Source organism: Vulpes vulpes, chromosome 5, assembly GCF_048418805.1.
Source record: "Vulpes vulpes isolate BD-2025 chromosome 5, VulVul3, whole genome shotgun sequence".
Classification (NCBI taxonomy): domain Eukaryota; kingdom Metazoa; phylum Chordata; class Mammalia; order Carnivora; family Canidae; genus Vulpes; species Vulpes vulpes.
The window spans coordinates 71,270,763-71,298,664 of record NC_132784.1 but is presented as its reverse complement, the minus strand read 5'-3'; the positions used below and the strand labels follow the sequence as shown (position 1 = coordinate 71,298,664).

General features: G+C 57.8%; 1 protein-coding gene across 3 annotated transcripts; it reads right to left on the bottom strand.

The window, feature by feature from the left end:
* Positions 1-15: 15 nt before the first annotated feature.
* Positions 16-27,814, bottom strand: CHID1 (chitinase domain containing 1). 3 transcript variants are annotated; one of them, XR_003235830.2, is made up of 13 exons: positions 27,682-27,814; positions 19,485-19,636; positions 18,826-18,975; positions 18,436-18,568; positions 17,657-17,701; positions 17,066-17,172; positions 16,663-16,724; positions 13,419-13,511; positions 8,990-9,091; positions 8,253-8,408; positions 663-768; positions 383-425; positions 16-197 (listed from the first exon to the last, which is right to left on the bottom strand). XR_003235830.2 is itself a non-coding variant. In XM_026004154.2 (13 exons), exons 2-13 carry the CDS (start codon positions 19,593-19,595, stop codon positions 99-101), a joined length of 1,182 nt encoding a protein of 393 aa, XP_025859939.1. In that variant the 5' UTR covers positions 19,596-19,636; positions 27,682-27,814; the 3' UTR covers positions 16-98. The 3 variants fall into 3 exon arrangements, 2 of the variants coding, with proteins under 2 accessions (XP_025859939.1, XP_025859940.1); XM_026004154.2 differs by having other exon boundaries at positions 688-768; XM_026004155.2 differs by lacking the exon at positions 18,826-18,975 and having other exon boundaries at positions 688-768; positions 27,682-27,779.
* Positions 27,815-27,902: the final 88 nt, after the last annotated feature.

Sequence of the window (27,902 nt, the reverse complement as noted above, 5' to 3'; positions counted from 1 at the left end):
GACCGTAGCACACACTGAATGGAAAACAGAAGAGTCTGTATTTTGCATGTCAAGTGACTCCAACGATTAGGAAAGCACCTATCTGCTTGGAGCGAGGCCTAGAGCAGGTCATAAAAGTAGTCGAGGCCCTGGCCCAGCTCCCACATGGACACTCCGACGCCCAGCTCCCGGGCCAGCTCCAGCCGTACCTGCACAGACTGGACCAACAGGCAGGCGTCAGCCCCACCTCTCACCCTCTGGCACCCCCTGCCACCAGGCAGTAGCAGGTCAGACCTGTGCTGACCTCCACCGCTCACCACGGCCTCACTGAGGGCAAGGGTCATCATGGGGAGGGGTTATACCTCCTGCTTCACCCCCAGCATCAAGGCCGGCCCACGCATACCTTCAGAGTTGGGTAGAAGACGATGTGCCTCCCACCACGGCTTCTGCAAAAGAGGACAAGGCTTTGCCTGCTGCCCACCTCTGCTTCTCCCACCACCCACCACCCCTACCCCAAGTGGAAGGGAGTGCTGGCCCCTCCTCTGCTTCCAGCAGAGGTCTCAGATCCCACTGAAAGGCCCCTCCACGTGTCCTATTCCTTGGGCTGGCCCAGCCCTCAGGGGTGGTGGTAGAGCTTGTGCTCCCAGGGGCCCCTGGCCAGCCTGGGCAGGCTCACCCCTCACCTAGGGCCTCCTCCTGGACACTCACTTCTTGTACTCGAAGAAGTGCTCTGCTGCTTGGCTGTCCCAAATGATCCGGGGCCTGTGGTCCTTCAGCATCTGGATGTACCTGGGGGAGGCCAAGGCATGGTGTGGGAGTGGAGACAGCCCCAACAGCCAGAGGGGCAAGGCAGCTGAGGCTGTCACAGCAAGGGCAGCAGGACTGGGTGGCTGTCAGCCCCTATGGGTCTGGGCAGTGCTGGCAGCACGCCCAGCTGTGTGAGGGCCACGTGTGTACCCTGGGCCCAGGAGCAATGGATAGGGCTTGGAGCCCTCAGCCCAGGCCTGTGTGAGCTCTCTTGGGGGGTGGGGAAAAGACAGAGATTGGAGCAGCAGCCCCGGAGGCACCTGGAAGTTTGCTACCGTGGGCTACACAGTGGAGTGTGGGACAGTACCAAGAGGCTAGGTGTCCCACCTGGGCCTAATGCGGTGTCATCCCTGCCCCATGAGCATCCATGTGGGCACTGCTGAGTGCCATGGGAGAGGCAGTGGCATCTGCAGCTGTGAGGGGTATTCAGGGCAAACCACAGGCCTCAGAGGAAGAACAGGCCCTGAAGGGGCACTCCCAGTGGTCCTGTGGCCCCCCCAGCCTGGCTCTGGGGACAGAAGGCTGCAGCAGTGGTTTCTGGGCCCTTCCAGAGGCCAGGATATTCTGGGGTTGCCTTAAGCCTAGAGCAGCACTTTCTGACAGCTGGAGCCAAGGCTCTGAGGCTGCAGAGGACAGGGGGCTTCCCGAGGTGCAGATGAGTCAGTAAGGCACAGTCAGTGTCTGTGTGCAGTCCTCCCTGGTGGCCACAAGGGGTCAGGCAGGACAGGACGGGCACCTGCTATGCCCTGCAGTTCCCACCATCCAGAAGCATCCAATGATCAGTAATTAAAACACCCCTCTGTTCATTAATATTATTTGGGACTTTTGATCCCATGTTAGGTGGCTGTGAGAAAAGTCCAGGGGGGCAGGGGGGTGGATGGGCCCTTGGGTTGGGGGCTGCTGAGGCTGGAGTCTGTGTCAGGGTTCAGTCCCTCCCCTCTGGGTGCCCTGATTGGGGCCACACAGGCCCTCACGCTTGCCTGGGAACCACCAAGCAGGCCCTAGGGACACAGAGAAGCCAGTGGAGAGAGGCCCCTTGGAAGGACGCAGAGCAGGGTGCAGATGGAGCCGGATTGGGAGGAGCCGGCCTGGGAAGCAAAGGGAGCATGGAGCTGGGCACAGAAATAAGTAAGAAATATTTCAACAATATGACCTGAGTGTTTCCCCAAAATCAGCACGTGCAAGGCCTCAGGTAGAGAGCGCACAGCTCCGCTCCAAGGAACTGTCCAGACCAGGCCAACTCACAGAACGTGGGTCAGTGGTCACTGGTCATGGCGGGGGGGCAAGAGGTACTAAGAGGGTCCCGGGCTTTGTTTTGGGTGAAGAAATGTGGGATTGAGGGGCTGGCTGCACAACTTAGTGCCATGCTGAGTTTTGGGGTGTGCAGGGTGTTTCCCCCCAAAAGTGACAAGGCTCAGATAGGAGGGCTCCAGGATGGCCAGACAGGACTCTGCATAAGACCTGGTGAAAACACGCCATAGAACACAGTGACACCCAAGAGAGGATATTCCTGGGCCTTCCAGTGGGGGCAGCAGGGGTCGGGGCACAGAGACCACCTGCAGGCTGCTTAAGAGAGAGGACCCAGCAGGAGACAGAAAATCAGGGCATGTCTGTGCAGGACCCACCCCAGCCAGGGAGGGAGGACCCCGAAGAGGATGAGAGGGGCGCAGGGGCCCCCTCACTCCCAAGGAAACTGGCATGTGGCTTCTCGCCTTCAGTGGTGGGGCCTGAGGTCCCCCTGCACGCTAACAGGGACCCCTGCCCCTACAAGACCGGAGGCAAATGAGAGGTTGGGTCGAGTCTAAACCACCTGTGCTGGACCGCTGCCGAGCTGGCCTTAGGACCTACACGAACCCAAGACCCATGACCTCCCAGGATAAGAGGGCCTTGGCCTGATAAACACAAAGGGTGGGACCCACATGCCCAGAGGCCTCTCCTTGTCACCACTCCTGTTGCAGTCAGAGCCACCATGCCCTAGCCCCTGCCAACCCAGAGCTCCCTTGGAGTGGCTGCCCGACTCGGCATCCCTGAGGGCCCCATGGTATGCAGCTGGGGCCGTGCCCTTGGCGACAGTCTTCTTGGGGTGCAAAAAGTAGGGTCTCCCTGATGTAGGACCACACCATGAATCCAGCGGATGCCAGGCCAGCTGCTTCTCTGTGGGTGACACAAGAAGCCTGGGTGGCAGGCTCCACCCACAGGCAGCAGGACTCCCCCAGCATGGCTGGGATGGTGGCCTTCAGTAGGACACAGCAGCCACAGTGGAAGATGCCCACAGAACTGTGCCAATGGGTGCCCTGAAGCCAAGCAAGGTGCCCAAGGAGGTCCAAGATCCAGACAGGAGCAGGGCATGGAGTCGGACAAAAGGCCACAGAAAGTCAGCCTCTCCAGTCGGCTGGAGTGACACGAGGTGCAACAGAGCAACACCAGCAGAGCAGCTGTGCCTGCGTGGTTCACCCCACAGCTACCTGCCCATGGGGCCTCATGTGGACCTGCAGTCCTCAACCGGAGGGAGTGGGAGGCCCAAGGCTGCCACAGGGACTGGCCTTGCAGGAAAGCATCCATCCCCAAGCCCCTGCATGCCTGTGACCCCTGGTGTCCTGGCTCTTGAGACTGCCAAGCATGACCTGCCCTTTAGGGACCCATTTGGCTGTGCTCCAGCCAGGGCTGGCTTTAACTGGGGTCCAGGGGAGGATCCCTGAGCAGGGGCAGGAGAGGCCCAGCAGGGTGGGGGCTGCAGGCCCCAGAGGACATCTTGGCCTGCCAGGGAAGTAAGACAGCCTCTCAGGAAAGGAGCTTTGCAGGTATGGGGACCTACAGGTCAGTACCTAGACCACCCCACATCCTGGGGTGGGTGTGTGTTTCACAGCTACCCAGACTCCCCAAAGCTGGGAGTCACTGAGACACAAAAAGGAGCTCCATGATCACAAGAGGTCCGTGTGTTGCCCAGGGATGGCCAACAGAGACTAGTAAGTCAGGAGGGGAACTGAGCCACTGCAGATCATAACCCCCGCCCTCTGGGGCACCCTTGGCAAGGCCCAGAGCCCAGGCCTGGCTGGCAGAGGCCAGGAGACCACATGTCAGGCCTGAGGGAGCTGGCCTCTTGCCCCCGCCATGGGCTCTTGGCTCTGAGGCTGAGCAGATGGTGAGGCGTCTGATCCCGCACTCCCTGGAAGGGACCAGGGACACCTGCCACAAAGGATCTAGGTCCCAAGTGTCAGAGAGGCCAAGTCAGGATGGCAGACGACCCTGAAACAGGTTTCCCAGGCTTCTGTCAGCATGAAGGCTGAAGAGCCTGAGTGACTGTGGGGCTCCGCTGCACCCCATACTTGGACTGACTGCCTGGAAAAATCAGGTCAGGGGCAAGGAGGTGGAGTGAGACCCAGAGGTGCCTGAGGGGCACCTCCCTGTTGGTGTTGCAGGGGTGCTCAGGCTGGCACATGGGCCAGCACCCATCACCCACTGTGTGTCCTCTGTTCCTACCAGGAGCTGCTGCTGTCCTTGGACTGGAGCTCTCATCTCTGGACTGACCTGGGGGGGTTGTGACCCCTCCCTAGGCTTGACCCCGTTTCATGGAGGGAGGGGACGTCCCTCCTGATCCCCTCCACAGGGGTGGCTCACTGTGACATGAACCCCAGGGAAGGTATTGTGTGGGAACCGTGCTCTGCCTGAGACCCCACTTTAGTAAAGGTCCCCTAAACGTGAATCCAACTGCGTGGGGGCCTGTGGGGAGTGACCACATGGAGGGCCGCATGTCTGCCCCTCCACACCTCATTCGGGGCTCAAGGCTCAAGGACCTCGTGTTGCAGCAACAGCCATGACTGTCCCTGGGACAGTGAGAAGCCCTTCCCCAGGACCCCACCCCTCTACTGCAGGCACCCTACCATGACCTGGGGCGCAGCCTCTCCCGCCCACTGTGGAGGGCATGGCCCCCAGCCTGCCAGGATCCAGGGGGTACCTCCAAGGGAGGGTAAAGCCAGGCAGGAGGCGGGCCCCCTGGGGCACCTGTATCCACCCTGACCCCACTGCACAGGCACATGGCACATCGGTGCAGCCTGTGCCCTCAGCCTGAGATCGCCCAGGAACAGGGGGACGAGCAGAGGGATAAGAGGGGCACGAGGAGAAACCCAGGAGCCACTATAGGACCAGAGTCTCTTGCCTGGTCTCAGGGCACCAGGCCTAGTCCCCTTCTACAGCGGAGCAGGTGGAGGCCCGGTGTGGACAGGAACACAGCAAGGTCCTCCGTGGAGGTGATCTGGGGCAGCCCTACACTATGGCCCTCCCTAGAATCAGACATTACCCCTGCTGCTTCAAAATCCTCAGCCTCAGGTCACCACCTGGAGGCTGCAGTTCTGCACCTGTCTGCCTGCCACACACTGGTCACCTTCACCCAAGGCCCCTCAGCCCCTCTCTATAGGACCAACCCACTAGGCAGGACCAAAGTGGGTACCGCTGCCTGACCCCATGTGCCCTGGAGGTGCATGAGCCACAGCCCTGCCACCTCAGCACTGTGCCGGGTCTGACCCATGGGAGGCCCCACTGAGCTGCCACCTGCTCCCACCAAAGTGAGGCAGAGGCAGAGGCAGGGCAGTGGCGGTGGCGGTGGCCTCCTCCAGCCTGACTGGGCAGGGCAGCAGGTTCTCACCTGACACGCAAACCAGCCATGCCACTGAGCCCCTAGACCACTCTCCAACCAAGCCACCGCCCTTAGACAAGCTGGAGTGGTACTGCCTCCCTCCTCTGACTCCCACCCGGACCTATCAGTGGGGCACAGCTGGGGAGGAACAGGACAGGGCACAGCCTTCCATCCCAGGCTGGGGGACAGCCAGAGCCCTGCATATCTGAGGGCAGGTGGTGTGTGCACACATACTCACACACACCTTTGTCATTGAGGCCCTGTCTTCTCACCTCCAATGGTCAGGGGCCAGACACTCGCGGCCAGTGGAGGCCGCCTGTCATATGTCTCAGGCTGGGCGTGCATGGGGTTCACTGCCAGACTGGGGTTAACAAGCCTGATGAGGGGCCACTGGGTAGCTCAGTTGGTTAAGCGGCTGCCTCTGGCTCAGGTCATGATTTCAGGGTCCTAAGATCGAGCCCGGCATAGGGCCCCTGCTCAACAGAGAGCCTGTTTCTTCCTCTCTCTGCCTTGGCTCCCCCTGCTTGTGCTCTCGCTCTATCTCCCTCCCTTTCTGTCATATAAATAAAAATCTTAAAAAAACAAAAAAACAAGCCTCATCCACTCCACATGCTGCTGCAGGCCCACGTTTAGTTAATAAACAATAACTCTCTCTCCCTGAGGTGGTGGCAGAGATGAACTGTGTCCTTCAGATTCCAATGCTGGACTGCAGACCCCCAGCACCCTAGGATGTGGCCACATCTGGAAATGGGGCCTTTACAGAGGGGGTTTGAGGCAACTTGGGGTCACTGAGGTCCTAGTAAGAGGAGGACATCCTGGGGCTCCTGGGGGGCTCAGTGGGTGAAGCATCTGCTTTCAGCTTAGGTCATGATCTCAGGGTCCTGGGATCGCGCCCTGTGTCGGGCTTCCTGCTCGATGGAGAATCTGCTTCTCCCTCTGCCTCTGCCACTCCCTCTACTTGTGCGTGCTCTCTGTGTCTCAAATAAGTGAATAATATCTTTTAAAAAAGAGGAGAACATCAAGATACAGACACGCACGAAGGGACGAACCCATGAGGACTCAGGGCACGGCCATCCACACATATGCAGAGAGGCCTCAGGAGGACCCCACCTGCCTTTGCCTGGACCTTGGGCCTTGGCCTCCAGGATGGAGGACAGTGAGTGTCTGCAGTTTGTACGGTAGTGCTGGCTGACTGAGCCCCTCAGGATGCCCTTCATGGGCATTTCTACTTGTCCTGGAGGCCCAACCCTCAGAGCAGGAGGGGCTTGGAGGAATCAGGAAAGGGGCAGGAGGAAACAGGGAAGCCCCCACCCCTCTGGGTAGGCAGCTGCAAGCACCCCTCAGGACCCTTGAGTCTAGCCAAAGGCCAACCAAGCAGCCCTCCACCACGGAACAGCTGAAGGGAGTCGCCATGGATGACAAGTATGGACAGCCATAGAGAGGCCTGGTGGGGCAGCAGGCCCCAGCTGACATGTCACATCCCTGGTGGTGGCAGGTCTGCGGGGTCACCTGCAGAGACGCCCCCCTCCCCTTCAAGGACAGCTAGCTGCAACAGGAGCACACCCAGGCCACAGGGTCTGAACCCAATGTCCACAAACAGGACAGTTCTCCAGAAGAGTGGCCAGCTCACATGGTTTCCAGACGCCCCAAATGAAGGCTGAGAAGATTCAGGATTGCCAAAATGCCCAGTACCCCAAAAGGCACAATTCACAATGTCTGGTGTCTAACCTGGTCTGCAGAGCTCCGGCCAGACAGATGCACAGGCAGGAAAGCTACCAGCTAACTGGACCCAGGGCAGGCCTGACTCAGGGAGCAGCTGTCACAGCAGAGCCCACACTTGCAAAGGGCAGGAAACACGGAAGAAAAAGCCCAGCACCCACTTCTGGATGCGAGCAGGGAGGGGACAACACCTGAGGCACAGCACACAACTGACCAGGGACCTTGACAATTCTGATGCAAATGAACAGAAAACATACAAGTGTCAGTGGGCAGGGGACACATCGACTGACCAGGCACACATATTTAAGGGCCCGAAAGAGAAAAAGAACGGGACAGAGGGGATCCCTGGGTGGCTCGGCGGTTTAACACCTGCCTTCGGCCCAGGGCAGATCCTGGAGTCTCGGGATCGAGTCCCACACTGAGCTTCCTGCATAGAGCCTGCTTCTCCTCCCTCTGTCTGTCTCTGTCTCTCATGAATAAATAAATACAATCTTAAAAAAAAAAAAAAAAAAAAAAAAAGGACAGAAAGAGTATTTGAAGAAACTAGCCAAAATTTTCTAAATTTCATGAAAAGTATGAACATACAGGTCCCAAAAACTCAATGAAAATCAAGTGCAAAATACATAAAACCACACGAAGGGACACCAGAACCAAGCTGTGCCATCACTGTCTCATTGGACAGGTTGTGGCAAGAAGATGGAAATGGAATAACCTAGAATCAACCATCCAGCAAAAATATCTTCCAGAAAATAAAAGCAAAACAAAGCTGAAAGAATGTGACACCAGCAGAACCGAAAGGCAAGAGACCTGAAGGGCTCCTTGGATGCGAGATGACCCATGAAAGTATGCACATGTGCAAGAGCCAAGGGCCTCCCAGGCCAGGCCCACCTGCCACTTGTACTGGGAAGGCAGTCTGCACACCTGCGGACAGGGCAGCAAGGGGCATCCCAGCTGAGGCCCTGGGGAGGTACCCCCCCCACCAACCTGACAGGCTCAGCCCTGCCAGGCCGCTCCCTGGCTCTAAGGCACCACCTGCAGGAGACACTGGAATAAAGGCCCCAGGGCGCAGCCTGCACAGGCAGCCACCCTGTGTTGTGGGGGGCCCTGGGCTTACCTGGCCCCAATGACAGGCTCGCGTGCATCCCTGGAGGCTGCATAGTCCATGCCGTAGAGGTTGAGCCCCAGGAGGATCTTGCTCCGCCACTTGGACTTGGGGTCCAGGACCTGGACGCAGGCTCGAACCCAGGACAATGGTGCATTGGGGCCAGGCCTGCAGGAGTGAGGGAGTGGGTTTCAGCAGTAGGCAGAGGTCATGCCGTGTACTGTGGGCACTCCAGGCTGCGGCAGGAGGTCACGCGCAGTGGAAAGGAGGGCAGCAGACAGCAGGCCTTCTACAGTGCCTTCCAGCTGGACCTCTGTCCACATCCGCTAGGCCCTGGCCTCCGGGGTGGGTGAGGCTGCAATGGGCAGCACTGTGACATTGCCTACATCCAAGGCTTCCTTGGAGGCAGCAAGCCCTGCCGACAGGAGCAATTCTTGGCAACAAGGCAGGCCCAGTGCCAATGGCCACCATGTTGGCACATATGGCCACCCCAGGATGGTCTTCCCATGAGGGCTGTCCTTTGCCCTCTATCCCATGCCCTGAAAATGTGAAGGCTGCCCAATGCAGGGGCAATTATGGGCTTCAGGACCCCCGTATCCCTGGAACCAAAAGCTGATAGAAGTGTGGCCTTAAGCATGCTGGTGGGAAGCCAGGCTATGCCCCTCTGCCTGTCCAATGTCCAGGCCCCAAAGAGAGCACTCCTGCACCAAGTCATGGAGCCCACCGGGCCCCTTAGTGCCTACACTCACTGCTGTGCTGTGGGGTAGTCATAGGTCATGAGGCTGAAGCCATCCAGCACAGGGGCCAGCTGCTCAAACTCCTTGTGTGTGAACATGCCCAGCTGGTCAGTCCTGCAAAACGATAAGCAAAATTACCACTGCCCATCTCTCACAGCCTGGCCAGCCCTGCCCCAGTGGACACCCTAGTCCAACTAAAGACACAGCAAACTGGCTGTAGGGGCTCCCAGACCATGCCCCATCCTCCCTCCACTTTTGGGGGACTGCAGGCCACTTTTTCTGGAAAGTAACATGTCACTTGGGTATGTGGCACAGCCCTGGACGGAGTCAGGGCCACATTCCAAGAGCAGGGGTAGGCTGAGAAGGCAACATCAAGCCCAATGTTGGTGGTCAAGCAAAGGCTCATTTCCTGCCTGTCCCTACCCTCCTCGCTGTGTATCCAAGGGCGAGACCAGCCCAGCTCCAGGATCACCCCATTCCCACAGGTGTCCATCTGCTAGCCTGCCTGCTCTGCCTGCAGCAACCCCTAAGAATGCCACATCCTGGGGGTGTGTGGCTTTCCACACTGTGAGTAGAGACAGGACCCCTCTTCTTAGCCTGCACCCCAGGAACCCTGGGCAAGTGCGTCTCACTGCAAGGACCTCAAAGATGGTCATCCAATGGGACACAGGTGACCATGAGATACTATCTCAAGGCAGCCCCACTCCAACCCAGGGCAGAGCTTCTCCAGCAGCTGCCTTTTGGGGAAGCAGCCAGGATGCCAGGCCCAGGGACCCGAGACACGGGGCACCTATAGGACCAGAAGATAAGCAGTGCTGGCAGACCACAACCTCGTAGTCCCAACTCAGTGATGAGCATCAGACACAATAGGGTGCTGAGGGACACGTCTGGGGGCAGATGCTTTGCTGCGCCAGGACAGCCATATTCCCTGAGGCCACACTTGGGACAAGGCCCCCAATGTAAGGCGGAAGATTCTAGAGCCCAGCAGAAGGAAAACAGGCAACAGGTGGGTGTGTGAACACATCTCGTACCCTCTAGGATTCAGCCCTGGGGTGCCACAAGAACGGCATGTATATTGGCTCTAGGAAGACACTTTCCATTTCAAAGGCTCACCTATCTCCAGGTGAGACATTCACGGAGGAACCCAGACACCTAGGCCCTGCCATTGCTGGATTCAGTGGCTCAGGAGGGGAGGCAGGGCTGTGGGCAGTGTGGTGGTCCAGCGGGGAGCGCACCCCTTAGTCCCGTGTCTTAGTCCCCACAGTGCCCAGGGGGGCATCTGGTGCTAGACACCTTCCCTGCCCACCCAGGGTCCCAGAAATGCCAGGATCAGGTGTGCGGGGAAGGTCAGCTGGGAACAGGACTCAGGCAGGCAAGGGGCAGTGAGAAATGAGCTGGGAGGAGGCCTCTCGGTGGCAGAAGGCCTCGTGGCCATGGGCCCACCAGTGCTCAGAGCAGACATTCCTGATGACGAACATGGAGGTCGGGGAGGCTGGTTTTTCAAGGCCCTTCTCCCATTAATACTTTGCCCCAAGAAGTCCACAGCATAGAGATGCCTGCCGGAGAAGTCTGGACCAGGCTCACATCAGGCACAACTACTGGAGTCCCTCCTCCTTTGCCAAGTTCAGCAGCTGCCCAGTCAGAGGTGCTTTAGGCTTCATGGAGTCTGTCTCCCAACCCAACCTTCCCTTGTACCCAGCTGGGCACCCTTCCCGGGGCATCCAGCTCCTCCAGACCAGTCCTCCACACACGTACCAGCCTACCACAGCTTGGCCCCTACACCTCTCCTCCTGGGATGGTCCTGGTCTGCCAGATGCTTCTTGCTGAGCCACCTTCTTTCCAACCCTGGGTATCTTTCCTTCCTAGAAGGCTGGGCAGCCATGCAGCCCAGTGTGGCTGCCTGAGACTCCCACAGCTACCTGAAGTGGGGGAAGGGCACTCCAGGTGGGGCCCACAAATATCCTGCAGCCCTGTTCCCCCTCTAGATGGCTAGAGAGCGCATGTGCAGTGTGCCTCTAGTTTCCTCAGAGAGGATCCTGTCCCAACTTCTTAGTCCTGTGGCCACAGGCTTGCAGCTTGACCCTCCCTGCTATCTTCCCCAAGACGCCACAGACCAGCCACCTACTAGTGGTAAACCCCAAGTCCTGCCCCCCACCAGCCACACTGCCCAGCCCCTGGACGCCACCCCCAGAGCGGCCCTGATAGAGCAGCTCAGGGATGGTATGTGGAAGACAGAGGTCACTGACCCTACTCTCGCTCTCAGGGCACCCACGTCGGCTCCTCATAGGCCTGATCACCCAAGCCCCTGACTGCCTCTTGCCTGCTCAACCCTGTGGCTCCTCCTCCAGCTGGAGCTAGTGTCTCCATTGGTGTAAAAGCTCCAGAGTGCCAGCTCCACTGGAGGCAGGGCTGTGACCTTGGGGGCAGGCTCAAGGTCAGCATGGCTACCGGAGCCCAGAGTCCCAGACACAGGCCCACAGCAGAGAAAAGGCATCACAGGCCTGCAGACCCCCTCCCAGAGCTGTTATTGTTCAGTGTGCCAGCAGCCAGCCTTTGTGAGGTGAATGATGAGCAGGATTATGTTCTGCAGCAGAAGACGTCAATAAGAAGCATTTATTGGGCTTCTCTGTTGGGGAGCTGTCAGCAAGTGTGTGTGGGGGGGGGTTGATGTCAACAAGATGAGCTCCTGCGGGGCACTACCAGCCAGAGCCCTGGGGGAAAAGCGCTGGGCTGGCATACAGCCAGGACAGCACAGACCAGGCCCATACACCCCCCAACCAGGTTGCCTAGAACCCCCACCCTGAGCCCCGACCACACTGGCCATGTGGTCTGCACACCGCCCTTCAGCTGCCTTTGGAAGGTACATCCTTCCTTGGTGGCCACAGGGTGAGAGGCAGGCCATCCACTTCCTGCCTAGGTGCCAGGAGCTTGGGGGTAAGAATCCCTGGACACAGAGGCGCCGGCAGGAAAGATGTACCCCACTGCAGCCTTCCAGGCCAGGCCCAGGGAGTGGCCCTGAGGGGCATCTAGCACCCGATGCTCCCACTCTCTCCAGCATATCCTCTGTACCTCTGCCCTATGTATGTGCTAGAAGCTGCTAGGCTCTATGGAGAGGACTGCAGGCAGGCACCCCAGCCCCACCAGCCCTCTGCCCAAGGAGATGCCCCCAGACTCTGAGGAGCTTATCTCCTGCACCCATTCCACAGATGGCTCCTGACCACAAAAGGCGACAGGGTCTTAACCTGGCCAAGCACCCCGTTCCCCAAACCACGCACAGAAACTGGGAGACCCAGGAAATGGGTGCCAAGCACCGCAGCCAAGCTCACAGATTCTAGAGGGTCTGCTCCTCAACCTCCCCAGAGCAAAAGCTGCTCTTCCAGCCCCAGCTCTAACCTCAGGTGGCCATAAGAGCCTCTGCCTCATTGGACCCAGCCTCAGGACACACAAGTACCCCCCCCCCACACACACACACATAGATGTGCACATGTGTTTGTACATGTGAGATGAAGGACGGACAGGTGGGGCTCCAGCTGGGCTCCTTCCTAGGCTGAGCAGTCTGCCTCGCTCCAGGAGGGAGGTGCCAGCATGTGGGACCCTCCCCACTGGGGACCCAGAAAATGTGGGGAGGACACTCAGATAGCAGGCCAATGCCCAGGTGATGCAAAGGAGCCACATGTACAACCCATGGTCTCTGCCGGCATGCAGCAGGGACGGTGGTGCCTGAGGGCCAGGCAGATGCTATTGACAGGGAATACCTGTCTCAGCTGCTAGAGTGCCCCACAGGCACTTCTACGAGCCCATCAGCCTGTGAACCACAGCTAGAAATCACAGGCCCCAGCTCCCCAGGGGAGTACCCATGTTGCTCCCACAAACTGGCACACCATCCTGCTGCCACTCCACATGGTGGGGGCCCAGCGTGGACCTGCAATCTCCTCCCCAACAACACCCTCCCATTTGACCTTCGGTCTACCCCTGGTCCTCACAACCCACCTGGAGCATCCCTGGTGCCTAGCACCGGTGACACCCTGGGTGGAGGGGACGTGGGCCTAGGCTGCCTATTGTTCCCTAGGTTCCAGAAGGGCTGCCTCCACCAGGCTGGGAAGGGTGAATAGTCAGGACGGTGAAGGAGGTGGTGTGACCACACAGTCTTGACCTGCCTAGGGCATGGCAGGTTTGGATTCATCCTAAAGCCCTGCATTGTGGTGAAGCTCCAGGGCTGCAGCCGAGAATGGAAGTGTCTAAAAGATGCACCCCTCAAATTTGTGAACTTCTGATGTCTTTTAACACTTGGGTGGAAGGGCGTAGCTTTCCACTGCGGACCTGTGAAGATGTGCTGTCGTGGCTGACTTGGGTCCCCATCTCTAGCTCCCAGTGTCTATCCACCCGGGGCTACTGTTGACCAGGAAGGATCTGCCCCACCCCCAGCAAGCATGGCACTTACCCTGGAGTGACGGCCGGAGGGATGACCAGGATAGCCAACAGCCGGGCTTGGTGCAGGGCCTCAGCCAGGTGGGTAAGCATGTGGATGAGGCCCCTGCAAAGAACCAGGAGATCAAGAACAAGAAGTTGGGCCGCTGGACCCAGACCCGCTACAGGGCACACACCCCTTCACGGGCACTTTCTGCCCTAGAAGGTTCCAATGTGGCCCTGTGCACTGCAGATGCTCGACCACCAGGGCAGCCCAGCAGGTCCTGTGGGGGTTATTCTCCACCCAAACTGGGTCTGCTCAGAACTTGGCTGGTCCCTGTCCCTCCTCACTCAGGGTCACCCTGAGAATAGCATGGGAAAAAAGGGGTGTCTGGGCAGCACCCCCACCACCTCTGGACTCTCCCAGACAGTGTGGCCAGAGGGTGAGAAAAGACCCACATGCATGTGCCCAACATGCTGACCTGCCATTGGCCAGGCCAGCGCAGGCCACGAATGCCAGAAGACTTACTGGGTGCCACATATCACCTGAGAGGTGCCTCAGGACCAGCATAGTGAGGGTAGCTCCACCAACCAGGTCTTGACTTGAGGGGGAGTCCTAGCCTAACACCCCAAAGCACAGGCCTCAACTACCCAGCCCCCCTCATGTGGCACCCCCCCCAGCGTGGAAGACATCCAGACTCAGCCGTCTGTCTCAGTCCTAGGTAGGGGGCATTCCCAGTCCCGGGGCACACGGAAGTAACACCTGGGGTGGGCATCAGGTATCACTCTCCTCTTGTGCCTGGACACATCTCAAAAGGAAGTGGGCCAGCAGGTAGGGGAGAGAGAGGGAGCTGGAGTCATGGGCTCCTCTGGCCCCTAGAGGCATGGCAGGTATGCCCAGTGGAATGGGGACTAGCTCAGCTCCAGGGACCACCTATCAGGCAACTCCCCTCCCCTCAGGCCACACAGTGAGGACAAGGACCATAAAGTGACCAGTGTGCATGAGCCCTGAAGGTGGCAGGCCCAAGCTCCGTGTGTTCCCTCTGGCCTGGCCCTAGTCTGTAGAGCATGGGGAGTCCATCCTCCACACACAGCTCAGAGGGTCTAAGGCACTGAGACTCTCGCTGGCAGGGACAGTGGGGCTGTCCTGGCCACCCTTGCATGGCCAGGGTGTGGGGCCCAGTGCCCACCTCCAGGCCCCACCCCACACAAGTGTGCAGAGTACAGCTGCAGGTGCAGCCCCGGCTGTCTTGGCAAGAACAGGACGGGTACATCTAGATCACGGCTCAGCAGGAGTGATCTCTGGTGTCACGGTGTCTCTCCTGCAAAGAGGAGGCTTGGGGTATGGTCAAGCCCTTGGGGAGCATGCGCCCCATCAGCTCTGCCCATAGATGTCACACTGTCTGTAACACTGTCACTGTCACTTGCTTTCCTGGCTTTCTGGATGGCCCTAGGACTGCATGCTTATGAGAAGGCAAGGGTGGTCTTGTGCCCCTGGGGCAGTACCCACCAGGTGGGAACCTGTGGCCACCTGTGCCCCCACAGAACAGGCTGCCACCCTAGGTACGAAGGGAGGGGACCAGGCCACTCACTAGAGCTGGGCACCATCCCTGCCTGCTCCAACTGCTCAGCCCACCTGGTCCTCTCCAGAGGACTTTTGTGGGAGGGAGGCCTGGGGGACCCAGAGTCCAGGGTGTCATAGAGATGCTGTACCATTGTTCCTGCCATTCCACATAGGCCATGTGCCCCACAGCATTTGTCCACAACGGCCTTTCCAGGCTGACTTTTGCAGACAGAAGCAGTACCCTCGAACACCTAGCCACAAGCCTCAATGAGGGTGACATGGCAGGGGTTGGGGGGTGGGGAGAGGAATGGCCTCGTGAAATGTTCTCATCATGCCATGCCACGCCACAGCTTGGCCCATTCTGTCCTGGGAGACGGCTCCCAGGTAGCAATGTGCCCAGAGACATCTGTCACGCTGGCTGCTCTCTGCTCCATCCACCTGGCCCGACTGCCCTGCTGGCTGCCCCCTCATCACATGCTTGCTAATCTTGGCTGCGGCCCAGGTAAACCCGTGCTGCCTGCTGTGAACCAGGGCAGAATGAAGCTGTCTGGTAAGAAGCTTCAGGGGAAGATCCTGCTCTTCCTGCTCAGAAGGTGCTGGGAGGTTGCCTCGTCAGGGCCGTTGCCTTGCAAGGATCACGGCACAGCCTTGGGGGAATAGGTGAGGAGGGTCTCTTGGCCAAGAGCTGGGGCCCCTGATGTGCTGGCCCTGTGCATGCACAAGAAACCCCTCAACTTGGCTCTCACAATCTCTACCAATTCTTCCCCCACAAACTGGGCCTCAGAGCCCTCCCAGGAGTTGGGGCTTGGGCCCAAGTGGGGTGGGAGCTCCCAGGCATGCCTGTCTCCAGGCACAGATGAAAGCCAATAGCACACCCTCCACCTGCACCTGGTGAGAGGAGACCTGCTTGGGTACGCCGCCTCTGAGTGGGCAGAGAATGGCCTGCAGCTGCAGAAGGCCAGAAGGGGGGCCACCCTAAGCCAGAGCTCGCGCTGAGGCATGGAGAAAGAGGGGGTGGGGTGGGGGGCAGCTTTGAGCTGGGAGTCTTTCAGGCAGAAAAGGGAAGGGATGGCTAGTTCCAGAACTGGGGGTAGCTGGCAACCAGCCTCTGCCACCCCCAGCACTGTGTGGGTTACATCACTGCTCCGCCAGGTGAACACCCAAGATACCCTGGGCAGGAGAGCTTGGTAGCCGCCCTGTCCTTTGTGGGGCTGACCCCCTATGTCCCTGCCAGAAGAGGGTGGTGGCTGTTGCAGGTGACACCTCACCACTCCTGCCTTGCCTGGTCACTGTGGTCACAGGCAGGTGGGTGCCACCACAAGGGGAGCACGCAGAACCTGTAGGCCTGGGAGGCTGATTCTTGTCCAAGATGACTGTTGCCACACTCAACGGACATCTTCTCAATGTCCCTAGGAAGGCTCCATCATACTCAGCAAAGGAGTTCCTGCTTATGCCCAAGCCTGACATTGCCATCACTGCCTGGGCCATAGTTCTCCCACACGGCATTCTTGGGTGATGCTTATCATACTCCCTTTACCATCCATGCAGGCATCCCGGCTGACAAAGCAGCGTGGTCAGAGCCAGACGCTGGCCCTTGGCTGTTTCTGAGGTGTCATCCCTGCCCCCAGGTGTAGACTGTGGGAGGAAGACCCTCCCCACAGTGGCCCTCCCTCCAAGACACCAGGGGGCCAGGAAGAGCACAGAGCCCACTCACACATGCTTCTGGCTCAGCAGCTGGCTCCAGACCTCCACCACGAAGCCGTCAAAGTGTTGGCTCTGAAAGGCACAGGGCAGTTGAAGAGGTTCCAATGACCTCAGAGGGATAGGTGGAAAGGCAACAGAGCCGGCCACGCAATGAAGTCATGGCAGGCTCAGAAGCCCCTCTGAAGGGAGCAGTGTGGGGGTCCCCACAGGAGCCAGGAGCAGAGGGATCAGCCCTCATGTGTCCTGTCTACTCATATGCCTCTCCAACCCCAACCCCTGGGGGCCAGAAGGGCCAGGAGGGCAGCGGGCAGCTGGGTATCACCTAAGAAAAGCCTCCCCAGCACGGAGGACCTCTGTACTCAAGAGGAAGCGTAGGACAGCCCGTGTTGGCCCCATGCAGTGCCAAGGCTCACCTTGGCCACCTGGACCATGGTCTTGCCAAGCTCTTCTATCTCGTCCTCACTGTCCAAGACGTTCCGGAAGTCCTCATGAGTCCAGTCCTCAAACAGGAGTCGGGGCACTTGGGGGATAGACCCACACAGCGACTGTGACCCTTCTGTACTTGGCCCTGCCCTCAGGGCAGCCCTTGGCCAGCAGAGTAGAGTGACCACACCGCTGAGCACTCACATGGCCTGGCAAGGGAGGGGCATCAGGTAATGCCAACCTCTTTTTCCCCTCACACACCAAGTCACTGAGTGCCCAGACCCCAGCTCCTCTAGCTCCTCACTGCCTGGCTCCTGCTGGACCGTCTTCCACCCTGATGGGTCCCTACCTGGCCCTACTGCCCATGGCTCCCTCTGTTCTGCTGTCACCTGCTCCCCTGCTCCAATCTCTAGACCCTACTAATACCACTGTACTTTGGGAACACTCTTGCCAGCTGTGAGCTCCAGGACTGGGCAGGGTAGGGTTGGCAACACTCTCAGCCTGGTCCTGCCAGGGCCTCTACCTCACAGCATGTAGCTTAAGGGCTAGGTACCCTAACAGCCCAGGCCCACTGGACTTACCTATACGTAAGCCCTTGGCCTGCTTCCTGACTGCCCGCATCCACCCTGTAGGACAGGAAGACAACAGTCAATGCAGGGGCACAGCCCCTCACCCACATGAAGACTCACTCCTCCCCCAATGTAGAGAATGCTGGGGCCCCTGCAGCGGAAGTGCAGAGGGGAAGCAGCAGGAGAGAATCTGTAAGTCAACCTCCTCCTCTTCCTTTCTCCCTCCTCCCTTCCCCTCTCCTCTCCCTGCAGAGCCTCCAGGGCAGGTCAGACCACTGGGCCACTAGGCGGAAGGAGATGGTGTTGGCCACATCTGGAGAAAAGTGGCCTCCGAGGGGGCTGGGACTGTTTCCTGGAGCTAAAGAGTGCCCAAGGTCCAGGTCCCATTGCAGCCCAGCCTGTGTCCTCTGACACTGCCCTCCCTCCCAGTATTGAGGGACGGCCTTAGGTCTTGGAATACCAGAAATAGCTAACACACCCTCTCTCTAAACCCAAAAGGGGGGATGGCTATGTAAACTTGGGTGCGTGCTCACAGAAGTAGCTGTCAAGACAGTTGGGCCCTCCTGGACACTTCCTCCTTGGACCCTGTGTACAAACTGCCAAGGGGGACAGGGCTTGGGCCAATGCCAGATAGTCTCTCTCTCTCTCATACTCACACACACACACACACACACACACACACACACAAAACGAGACAGAGGGTCACACTCTCACACTCACACACATACAAACATGCGCTCACACCCTCCTGGGCCCTCAGGATGAGCACAGATGAGCAGCAACATGAGAACCTTGGTCCACGTCGTGAAGGCCTGTGACCTCGAACATCTCCCGACCTCGCCGCTTCAGTTGCAGCCACACAGGTGAGATCTGTGTGAACTTGCCCCCGAAGGCCTTTGCAACATCGTAGCCATGGCTGTTCCACTGGCAGAAAATGGAAAACAAGTGAGCACGCTTGCAGCTGGGGACAAAGGAGTGAACTGGGACTGAACTGGGACACCACAGGATCACCTATGCCACATGCGACGAGCCCCCAGAAAACTCTTGGGACAGCTGTCACTTCGTCGGGAGGCCCCTCTACCACTGCACTTGCACAGCAGCAACCCAATGAAGTGAGGACACAGATCCCAGTGGCCACCTTGCCTTTGAGATCTCTCTCTCTTCCCCAGGGACTTGCTTACTGGAGTGACATAGCCTAGGACATCCCCAGCAAAGTGCCTCTCCCGGGCCTTCGGTGAGCAGTAGCTACGATGCTCCAGAACCACATCCTCAGCCCTAAGCTCCGTCACCACCAGACCTCGGTCTTGAACAGGTTTCTCTGAAAACTGAGTCTAAAACAAAAGCAACAGGACAAAGTAGTCAGGGCCTGCCAACCACACGTAAAACATGGGACCCAGAGGAATAGCAAGTCTTCTGATCAGCCAGGCACTGTGTCCTGTAATGAATAAGGTGCTGCTGACCGGAGACCACCAGGAAAGACCCACCCTTGAGGAGCTGACAATCCCTGAGGACTCACTCTCCCATCCCAGAAAAATGGCACAAAAGCACAGCCCGTCTGTCTGATCTGCTTGACCAATGCTCTGCAAGGCAGGATGGGAGTGTGAGCACGGGGAGAAGCAGAGGCGAGGTGAGGGCCAACATCTGGGCCAGTAGGGGTGGGCACACCATCAGCCCCAGCGCCATAAGTTACTCCCTCCCAGGCCACCAGGAGGAGTCCTGAACACTACTAGCTGGCCACCTAAGGAGGCCAAGGCCCTAGCCTCCCGGCTTACAGAGTGTTACAGGCCTCAGCACTCAACCCCAAGGGGCAGGAAGAGGCCAACCCCCAGACCACCCCTACCTTCTCCAGCAGCGTCTTTGAGGCAGCCTTTTTGGCGTCTGACTTTGACAGAGTAGTATGAACAGAGCTGCAGGCCAGAGCAAGCCAGAGCATGCTGAGCAGCATCCTCATGGTGGAAGTTACAGTGCGGTCCAACTTCGGGGGCCAGGGGGCTGTAGGGAGAGCAGAGCACGTGACCACCAGGAGTGTGAGGTGACCCCTCTGCCAAATGGAACACCTCATAGGGCCTAGGTCCTTGTGGCACTAGGCTGGGCACTGGCCCCAGGACAGAGCCGTACCCTGGGCCCACCCTGGTGGCCCTCCCAGCCTCTGGCACTGCTGGGCCCTCCTTCCTCAGATGCCCAGAAAGGGGCCTCCCTGCTGCTAGTCAGTGCCATCCCCCACTGCCTCAGGGCTACCCTTACCAGAGGCAGCCAACCAGAACGGTGGCTGCTTCCCACTGACCCAAAGAACTATGGGCTACTAGAGAGATTAAGTGTGAAAAAGCAGTGCCACGGAAAGGACTAGAGGAAAATAAGAGTGTTTGCCTCTGTAAACTCAGGATAGAGAAGGCTCTTCCAAGTACATCAGCAGTGTGGAGGTTAAAGAACACACCAATGGAATTCATTACGTAGAAATGTGACACTTTCATTTAGAAAACAAAAAGCAAGTATAAAGAGATAATAAACCAGAAAAAAAAATTAGAACATACTTCACAATGTGTTCCTATCCGTCATCTATTCATTATAAGCAAAGAACTCTTACAAATCAAGAATAAGACGCTCCAATAAAAAACGCTCTGCTACAAAAATACAGGAAACGAAGGTGTAGTCACCTCTTACTCCCTAACACCCACCAGGTACCCCACACAGACATGCTATCTAGATACCCTGTAAAGCCAGGCATACCCCATAATAGAGATACTGTGTAATACAGACACATTGTAACATAGAGATATCCCATAATGCAGAAGTACCTCACGTTATACACACCCAAGATACAGAGATGCCTATAGCACACACAGATGCCCTGGAATCACAGAGACACCTTGGAATACACAGAAACACCCTGGAATACACAGAGATTCCCCAGAATACACAGAGATCCCCTGGAACACGCAGAAACAGCCTGGAATACACTGATATCCCCTGGAACAGACAGAGACGCCTTGGAATACACAGAGATCCCCTGGAACACGCAGAAACAGCCTGGAATACACAGATATCCCTTGGAACAGACAGAGACGCTTCGGAATACAGAGATGTCCTGGAATACAGAGAGATCCCCTGAAACAGACAGAGGTGCCCTGGAATACACAGAAATCCCCTGGAACACGCAGAGATCCCCTGGAACACGCAGAGGTGCCCTGGAATACACAGAGTTCCCCTGGAACACGCAGAAACACCCTGGAATACACAGAGATTCCCTAGAACAGAGAGAGGCGCCTTGGAAAACACAGAGATCCCCTGGAATACGCAGAAATACCCTGGAACACACAGAGATTCCCTGGAGCAGACAGAGGCGCCTCAGAATACACAGAGATCCCCTGGAACACACAGAGATACCCTGGAATACACAAAGATCCCCTGGAATACACAGAGATCCTCTGGAACAGACAGAGGCATCCTGGAATATACAGAGATCCCCTGGAAGACACAGAGATCCCCTGGAATATGCAGAGATCTCCTGGGACAGGCAGAGGCGCCCTGGAATACATGGAGATCCACTGGAATACACGGAGATCCCCTGGAATATGCAGAGATCCCCTGGAATACACAGAGGCACCCTGGAATACACAGAGATCCCCTGGAATATGCAGAGATCCCCTGGAATACGCAGAGATACCTTGGAATATGCAGATACACCCTGGAACAGACAGAGGCGCTTTGGAATACACAGAGATGCACTGGAATACACAGAGATCCCCTGGAATATGCAGACATCCCCTGGAATACGCAGAGATACCCTGGAACAGACAGAGGTGCCTCAGAATACACAGAGATCCCCTGGAACACACAGAGATCCTTTGGAATATGCAGACATCCCCTGGAACAGACAGAGGCGCCATGGAATATACAGAGATCTCCTGGAACATACAGAGGTGCCCTGGAATACACAGAGATCCCCTGAAATACACAGACATGCCCTGGAACAGACAGAGGTACCCTGGAATATACAGAGATCCCCTGGAACACGCAGAGATCCCCTGGAATATGCAGACATCCCCTGGAACAGACAGAGGCGTCATGGAATATACAGAGATCCCCTGGAATACACAGAGGCACCCTGGAATACACAGAGATCCCCTGGAATACACAGAGGCATCCTGGAATACACAGACACCCCCTGGAACACACAGAGGCACCCAGAATACACAGAGATCTCCCAGAATACACAGAGATCCCTTGGAACACGCAGAGGCGCCCTGGAATACACAGAGGCGCCCTGGAATACACAGAGATCCCCTGGAATACACAGAGGCACCCTGGAATACACAGACACCCCCTGGAACACACAGAGGCACCCAGAATACACAGAGGTCTCCCAGAATACACAGAGATCCCTTGGAACACGCAGAGGCGCCCTGGAATACACAGAGGCACCCTGGAATACACAGAGATCCCCTGGAATACACAGAGGCACCCTGGAATACACAGACACCCCCTGGAACACACAGAGGCACCCAGAATACACAGAGATCTCCCAGAATACACAGAGATCCCTTGGAACACGCAGAGGCGCCCTGGAATACACAGAGGCGCCCTGGAATACACAGAGATCCCCTGGAATACACAGAGGCACCCTGGAATACACAGACACCCCCTGGAACACACAGAGGCACCCAGAATACACAGAGGTCTCCCAGAATACACAGAGATCCCTTGGAACACGCAGAGGCGCCCTGGAATACACAGAGGCACCCTGGAATACACAGAGATCCCCTGGAATACACAGAGGCACCCTGGAATACACAGACACCCCCTGGAACACACAGAGGCACCCAGAATACACAGAGGTCTCCCAGAATACACGGAGATCCCTTGGAACACGCAGAGGTGCCCTGGAATACACAGAGGCACCCTGGAATACACAGAGATCCCCTGGAATACACAGAGGCACCCTGAAATACACAGACACCCCCTGGAACACACAGAGGCACCCAGAATACACAGAGATCTCCCAGAATACACAGAGATCCCTTGGAACACGCAGAGGCGCCCTGGAATACACAGAGCTCCCCTGGGATGTGCAGAGGCACCTTGGAATTCACAGAGACACCCTATAACACACAGAGGTGCCCTAAGCCCTAGAAACCGCACCTCAGCCTCACCAGCAATCACAGGAGCAGACACACAGTGTTGGTGAGGACTAAAGAGAATGATACTGATGGCGCGGACCTGGGACAGCAGCAATTCTCAAGAGCTGTTGCTGGGAATTCAATTTGTGAAAATCTTTTGGATGACAATCTATTCATAAATATACTTTCCAACCTAGGTTTCCTTTCACAAATTACACTTTGGGGGACTTCTGCACTTACATGGAAAACACATAAGGAGGTTCATCACAGCACCGTATAAACAGGGGTGGAGGCAGAACCTAAAAGTAAACTGCAAGCTCATAGAAGTCTAGGGTAGGGAGGCCAGAAAATACAGCTAAAGCCAAAAAGACACACAATGATCAGTTCAGATAGCCTCCTCTTTTACTTTTTAGCATCACCCTTTCTGTGCTCTCTGTAGGTGTATGTACACATGGGGATTCTTACATAAAGCTGGGATCCTGTTGCATATGTACATTTTGTAACATGTGCACTGACCGGTGCACTGCAAGCATCACAGTGCCTGTCCACAGGGTACGGAAGTGCGTGGAATTGCCTCCCCTGGCAATTCCGCCTCGTTTTTCACTCAAGGCAGTCAAGGAACAAGCAGGCCCAGGCTGACTGCAGTCCTTAATGAGGCCTTAAGGTGTGTAAGTGTGAAGAGTATCTTGGTCCCCAGATGCACAGCCCTGGCGAACTGCCCCTTCCAGACCACCTAAGGAGTCACTTAGTGGCAGAGCCAGAGGAGACCCTGCAGGCCCCGGGGAGCCAGCCTAGCCTCCTGCCAGCAGGCAGGCATATGGCCTTTCCTCTGGCTATGGGGTCTCCAGAGCCCCAGTCGGGCAGGGTGCACCCTGTCAGGTGCTGGCAGACAGGATCTCCGCAGGACTCACCCCCTCATCCCCTTCACCCTGTTGACGTCCTGGCCAGAAGCCTGTTTTCACCTCCTCCAAAACCTCCTTTCCAGCCACTTCCCTTCATGGTGCACCACAGGCTGCACAGCTTTGGGCTGTGGGGATGGATACAAAGACCCAGGCCCAGATTGCCATCCTGCCCCCACCTCCTCAGTGACACATGCTGGCATCAGAGTCATCAAGAACAACAGTCCCCGCCCCCTCCCATCTTGGGGCCACAGCTCTGACTTGGGCTCCCTGTCTCAGCCGAGGGCAGGTTACACAGAACACACCTGGTCAGGCTTACACCTCAGCTGCCAAGCTATGAGGGGCTGACTCTAGGAAGCCTGGCCCCACGAGGGCAGAAAAACAACATGAACAAACATGTTTGCATAGGGGGCTGCAGAGCTGAGAGGACAGCTGTGCGTGCAGGGACAACTGCACCTGCTAGTAGGAGCCATGTAGAGTAGGGGGAGGATTCCTCAGACAGGCACCCCCATCTTTGACCCTAGGCCCCTTGGGTCCACTCCATGACCTCAGGTTCCTCCTCAGCTCCAGGGTGGAGGTTGAGTTCGAGGATGGAAGATATGAGAAACCCAGTAGAAGGGCGGTCCTCAAGCCATCCACAGTGGCCTGGGGTGTGCCCCAGCAGCCTTCTCACCCTTGGTCCATGGCCTGCCACCCCACCTGCTGCCTGCCCACCCAAAGACCCCTCTGCTTGTGGCTCACCTGCTCCTTGACCTGTGATTTCACACTATGGGGAAGGAAGAAAGAGGAAAGGGTGGAGATGGGACTGGTCTGGAGGAAGTGAGATGGATCCCCTCTGAACCCAGTGGAGGGGGCAACAGAAAGAGCCAGACTGAGCTCAAGGTCTGGTGGCACTGGACTGTGCCTGGTGGCCAGCCCTGGGATGAGGCGTGATGGCTTTATGAGCTAGCTACTCATGAATGCCGGGCTACTCCCTAACTGGCCACGAACTTTTCAGACCTGACACAAGATGGTGAGAACACAGCAGATGACCTGCCATGACACGTGGGGTGCTCAGAGCAGCAGTGAGGCCCCTTGTCTGGCACCTCTGATGGCTCCCTGCTGTGCACCATGGGCCTGGCCACTTTACCTGAGGCCCGAGGACAAATTCTCCCATTGTGCTCTCCACAGAGCCCTGCTCTTGTGGCAGTTTCCTCCACAGATGCAATGATCTCCTTTAGGCAGCAAGGGGCCTGCAGAGTGTGGTGCGGAGTGACCGCTTCAGGTCTGTGATCACCTAGTGGGCCTGTGGGAGGCAGGCGTCTCCGATCTGCTCTAACAACGGAGCCCCACTATTCCAGGGACTCCAAGTGTGCTGACCAAAAGATAGCAAGTCACAACAGTAACTTTAAAATGTTTTGAGACTCACACTAAGAATGTGCCATAGCCCAGGACATGTGTGCATGTGCCATATGTGCATACATGTACGCGTCAAATGAAAGCCGCTAACCAGAGCTAACCCTGCTCTGGGATGCACTGACAATTCTTCTATTTCGTTTTTAAGAAACTGATTTTAAGGGGGCCTGGGTGGCTTGGTCAGTTGAGTATCTGACTCTTGGTGTTGGGTCAGGTGATGGTCTCAGGGTCATGGGATCAAATGTTGGGCTCCATGCTCAACGGGGAGTCTGCTTTCCGTCTGCCCCTCCCCTCACTCGTGTGCATGCACGTGTGTTCACTCTCTGAAACAAATGTATAAATCTTAAAAAAAAAAAAAGAAAAGAAAATTGACTGATTTTTATCCATCAATTGGTCTCATCATTCAGTAATATGCAGTTTGAGAAACACTAACCAACGTGCCCTGCGTGTCACCAAAACGCGGCTAGGCCATGAGCCAATTTTCTGATTGAGTAGGGCTGTTCCTGCACCAAGTGTGATAAAATGGTCAGTCACACACATTCTCGCCTTTAAGCACAAGTCTCGGAGCCAACTATATTCCTGGGTGAGGTGTGAGTGCACTCTGGGAAGTGAAGGCAGTGGAAGAGGCAGGATGAGCACAGCCCTGGGACATTTATTGACCACGTGTCACCCATCAAAACCCGGGACACAGGAACCAAAGTAAATCCCACTCAGAGGTGAAGGAGCTGCAGTGCACGACCACCGCACTACACTAACTCAACGGAGCGATGGACGCAGGATGCCACAGACAGCTCATGGTCCAGCTGTGCCACCAACCCAGTCCCCTGGCTCTGTGGGAAGCAAGAGGCCGCTGAGTCACCCTCCAGTGTGAGAGGTCTACAGCTGTTGAGGCCCAGGGCCGAGTGCACCCCAACAAGCACCAGGCCACCTGCCCCGCACTCTGGCCTGGCCTGGCCTCTGGGGACAGCAGTCACACCCACCTCAATCACAGGGAAGCGTGCTGCTCACACTTGTCTCTTACTCAGGTGCTTACTTACTCCCACACCCTCTTGCACAAACTGGCTCTCACACCGCCACTCTCGCACTCATTCTCTCACAGGTCCCACAAGCTCACGCCTGCATGCTCACACACCAGCCCCTCACGCTCACACCCCGACACACAAGCCCCACTCTCCCTCACGCTCACACCCCTTCTCTCACAGGCCGCACACGCTCACAGCCTGTCTCACACACCAGCCCCTCACGCTCACACCCCGACACACCAGCCCCACTCTCTCTCACACTCACACCCCTTCTCTCACAGGCCCCACACACTCACACCCTCTCACACACCAGCCCCTCACGCTCACACCCCGACACACAAGCCCCACTCTCCCTCACACTCACACCCCTTCTCTCACAGGCCGCACACGCTCACACTCTCTCAGACACCAGCCCCTCACGCTCACACCCCGACACACCAGCCCCACTCTCTCTCACACTCACACCCCTTCTCTCATAGGCCCCACACACTCACACCCTCTCACACACCAGCCCCTCACGCTCACACCCCGACACACCAGCTCTACTCTCCGGCACGCTCATGCCGCGCTCTCACACACCAGTTCCACCCTCACATCAGCCCCTCACCCCCGACACACCAGCCCCACTCTCCCGCACGCTCACCCCTTCTCTCACAGGCCCCACACGCACACAGCCTGTCTCACACACCAGCCCCACACGCTCACCCCTCTCACACACCAGCCTCTCACACCCGCACACTCACACTAGTCCTTCACACCCCGACACACCAGCTCTACTCTCTGGCACGCTCATGCCACGCTCTCACACACCAGTTCCACCCTCACATCAGCCCCTCACCCCCGACACACCAGCCCCACTCTCCCGCACGCTCACACCCCTTCTCTCACAGGCCCCACACGCTCACAGCCTGTCTCACACACCAGCCCCTCACGCTCACACCCCGACACACCAGCTCCACTCTCCCTCACACTCACACCCCTTCTCTCACAGGCCACACACGCTCACACTCTCTCACACACCAGCCCCTCATGCTCACACCCCGACACACCAGCTCCACTCTCCCTCACACTCACACCCCTTCTCTCAGGCTCCACACGCTCACACCCGGACACACCAGCCCCACTCTCCCGCACGCTCACACCCCTTCTCTCACAGGCCCCACACACTCACACCCTCTCACACACCAGCCCCTCACGCTCACACCCCGACACACAAGCCCCACTCTCCCTCACACTCACACCCCTTCTCTCACAGGCCCCACACGCTCACAGCCTGTCTCACACACCAGCCCCACACGCTCACCCCTCTCACACACCAGCCTCTCACACCCTCACACTCACACTAGTCCTTCACACCCCGACACACCAGCTCTACTCTCTGGCACGCTCATGCCGCGCTCCGCACTCACAGGCCCTACACGCTCACCCCTCTCATCCACGCTCCATCTCTCACACCCGCGCTCACTCCCTGCGCGCCTCCTGCTCTCACACGCGTCCCCCGCGAGCCCACTTCGCGGCGCGGAACTGGGGCAGGGCGAGAAGGAGGAGCAGCCGCGGAGACGCGGGGCGCGGACGCCACCCCGGCCGGCCACCGCCGGGCTCACCTTCATGTCCCGGAGGCCGGCCGGACCACCGTCGCGCGCGGCCGGAAGGCGCTCACGGGCGCCGCCGGAAGTCCCGCCCCAGGACGCTGGAGCGCCGCCGCCGCGCACAGCACTCTGGGGTAGGGGCGGGGCCGAAGCTGGGGGCGGTGCAGGGCAGAGGCCGGGGCCAGGGGCGGGCGTGAGGCGGGGCTGCGGGCGGGGTCAGGGGCCGGAGCTGGAAC

Bases quoted from the DNA above. Each gene is read 5' to 3' on its own strand.
- CHID1 (XM_026004154.2), bottom strand. From the start codon at position 19,595: ATGAGGATGCTGCTCAGCATGCTCTGGCTTGCTCTGGCCTGCAGCTCT. The intron at 17,173-17,656 runs GTAAGTCCAGTG...CTATCCCCCAAG, and splicing joins GGCCAAGGGCTTACGTATAG to TGCCCCGACTCCTGTTTGAG. The intron at 16,725-17,065 runs GTGAGCCTTGGC...TGTGCCTTTCAG, and splicing joins CCATGGTCCAGGTGGCCAAG to AGCCAACACTTTGACGGCTT.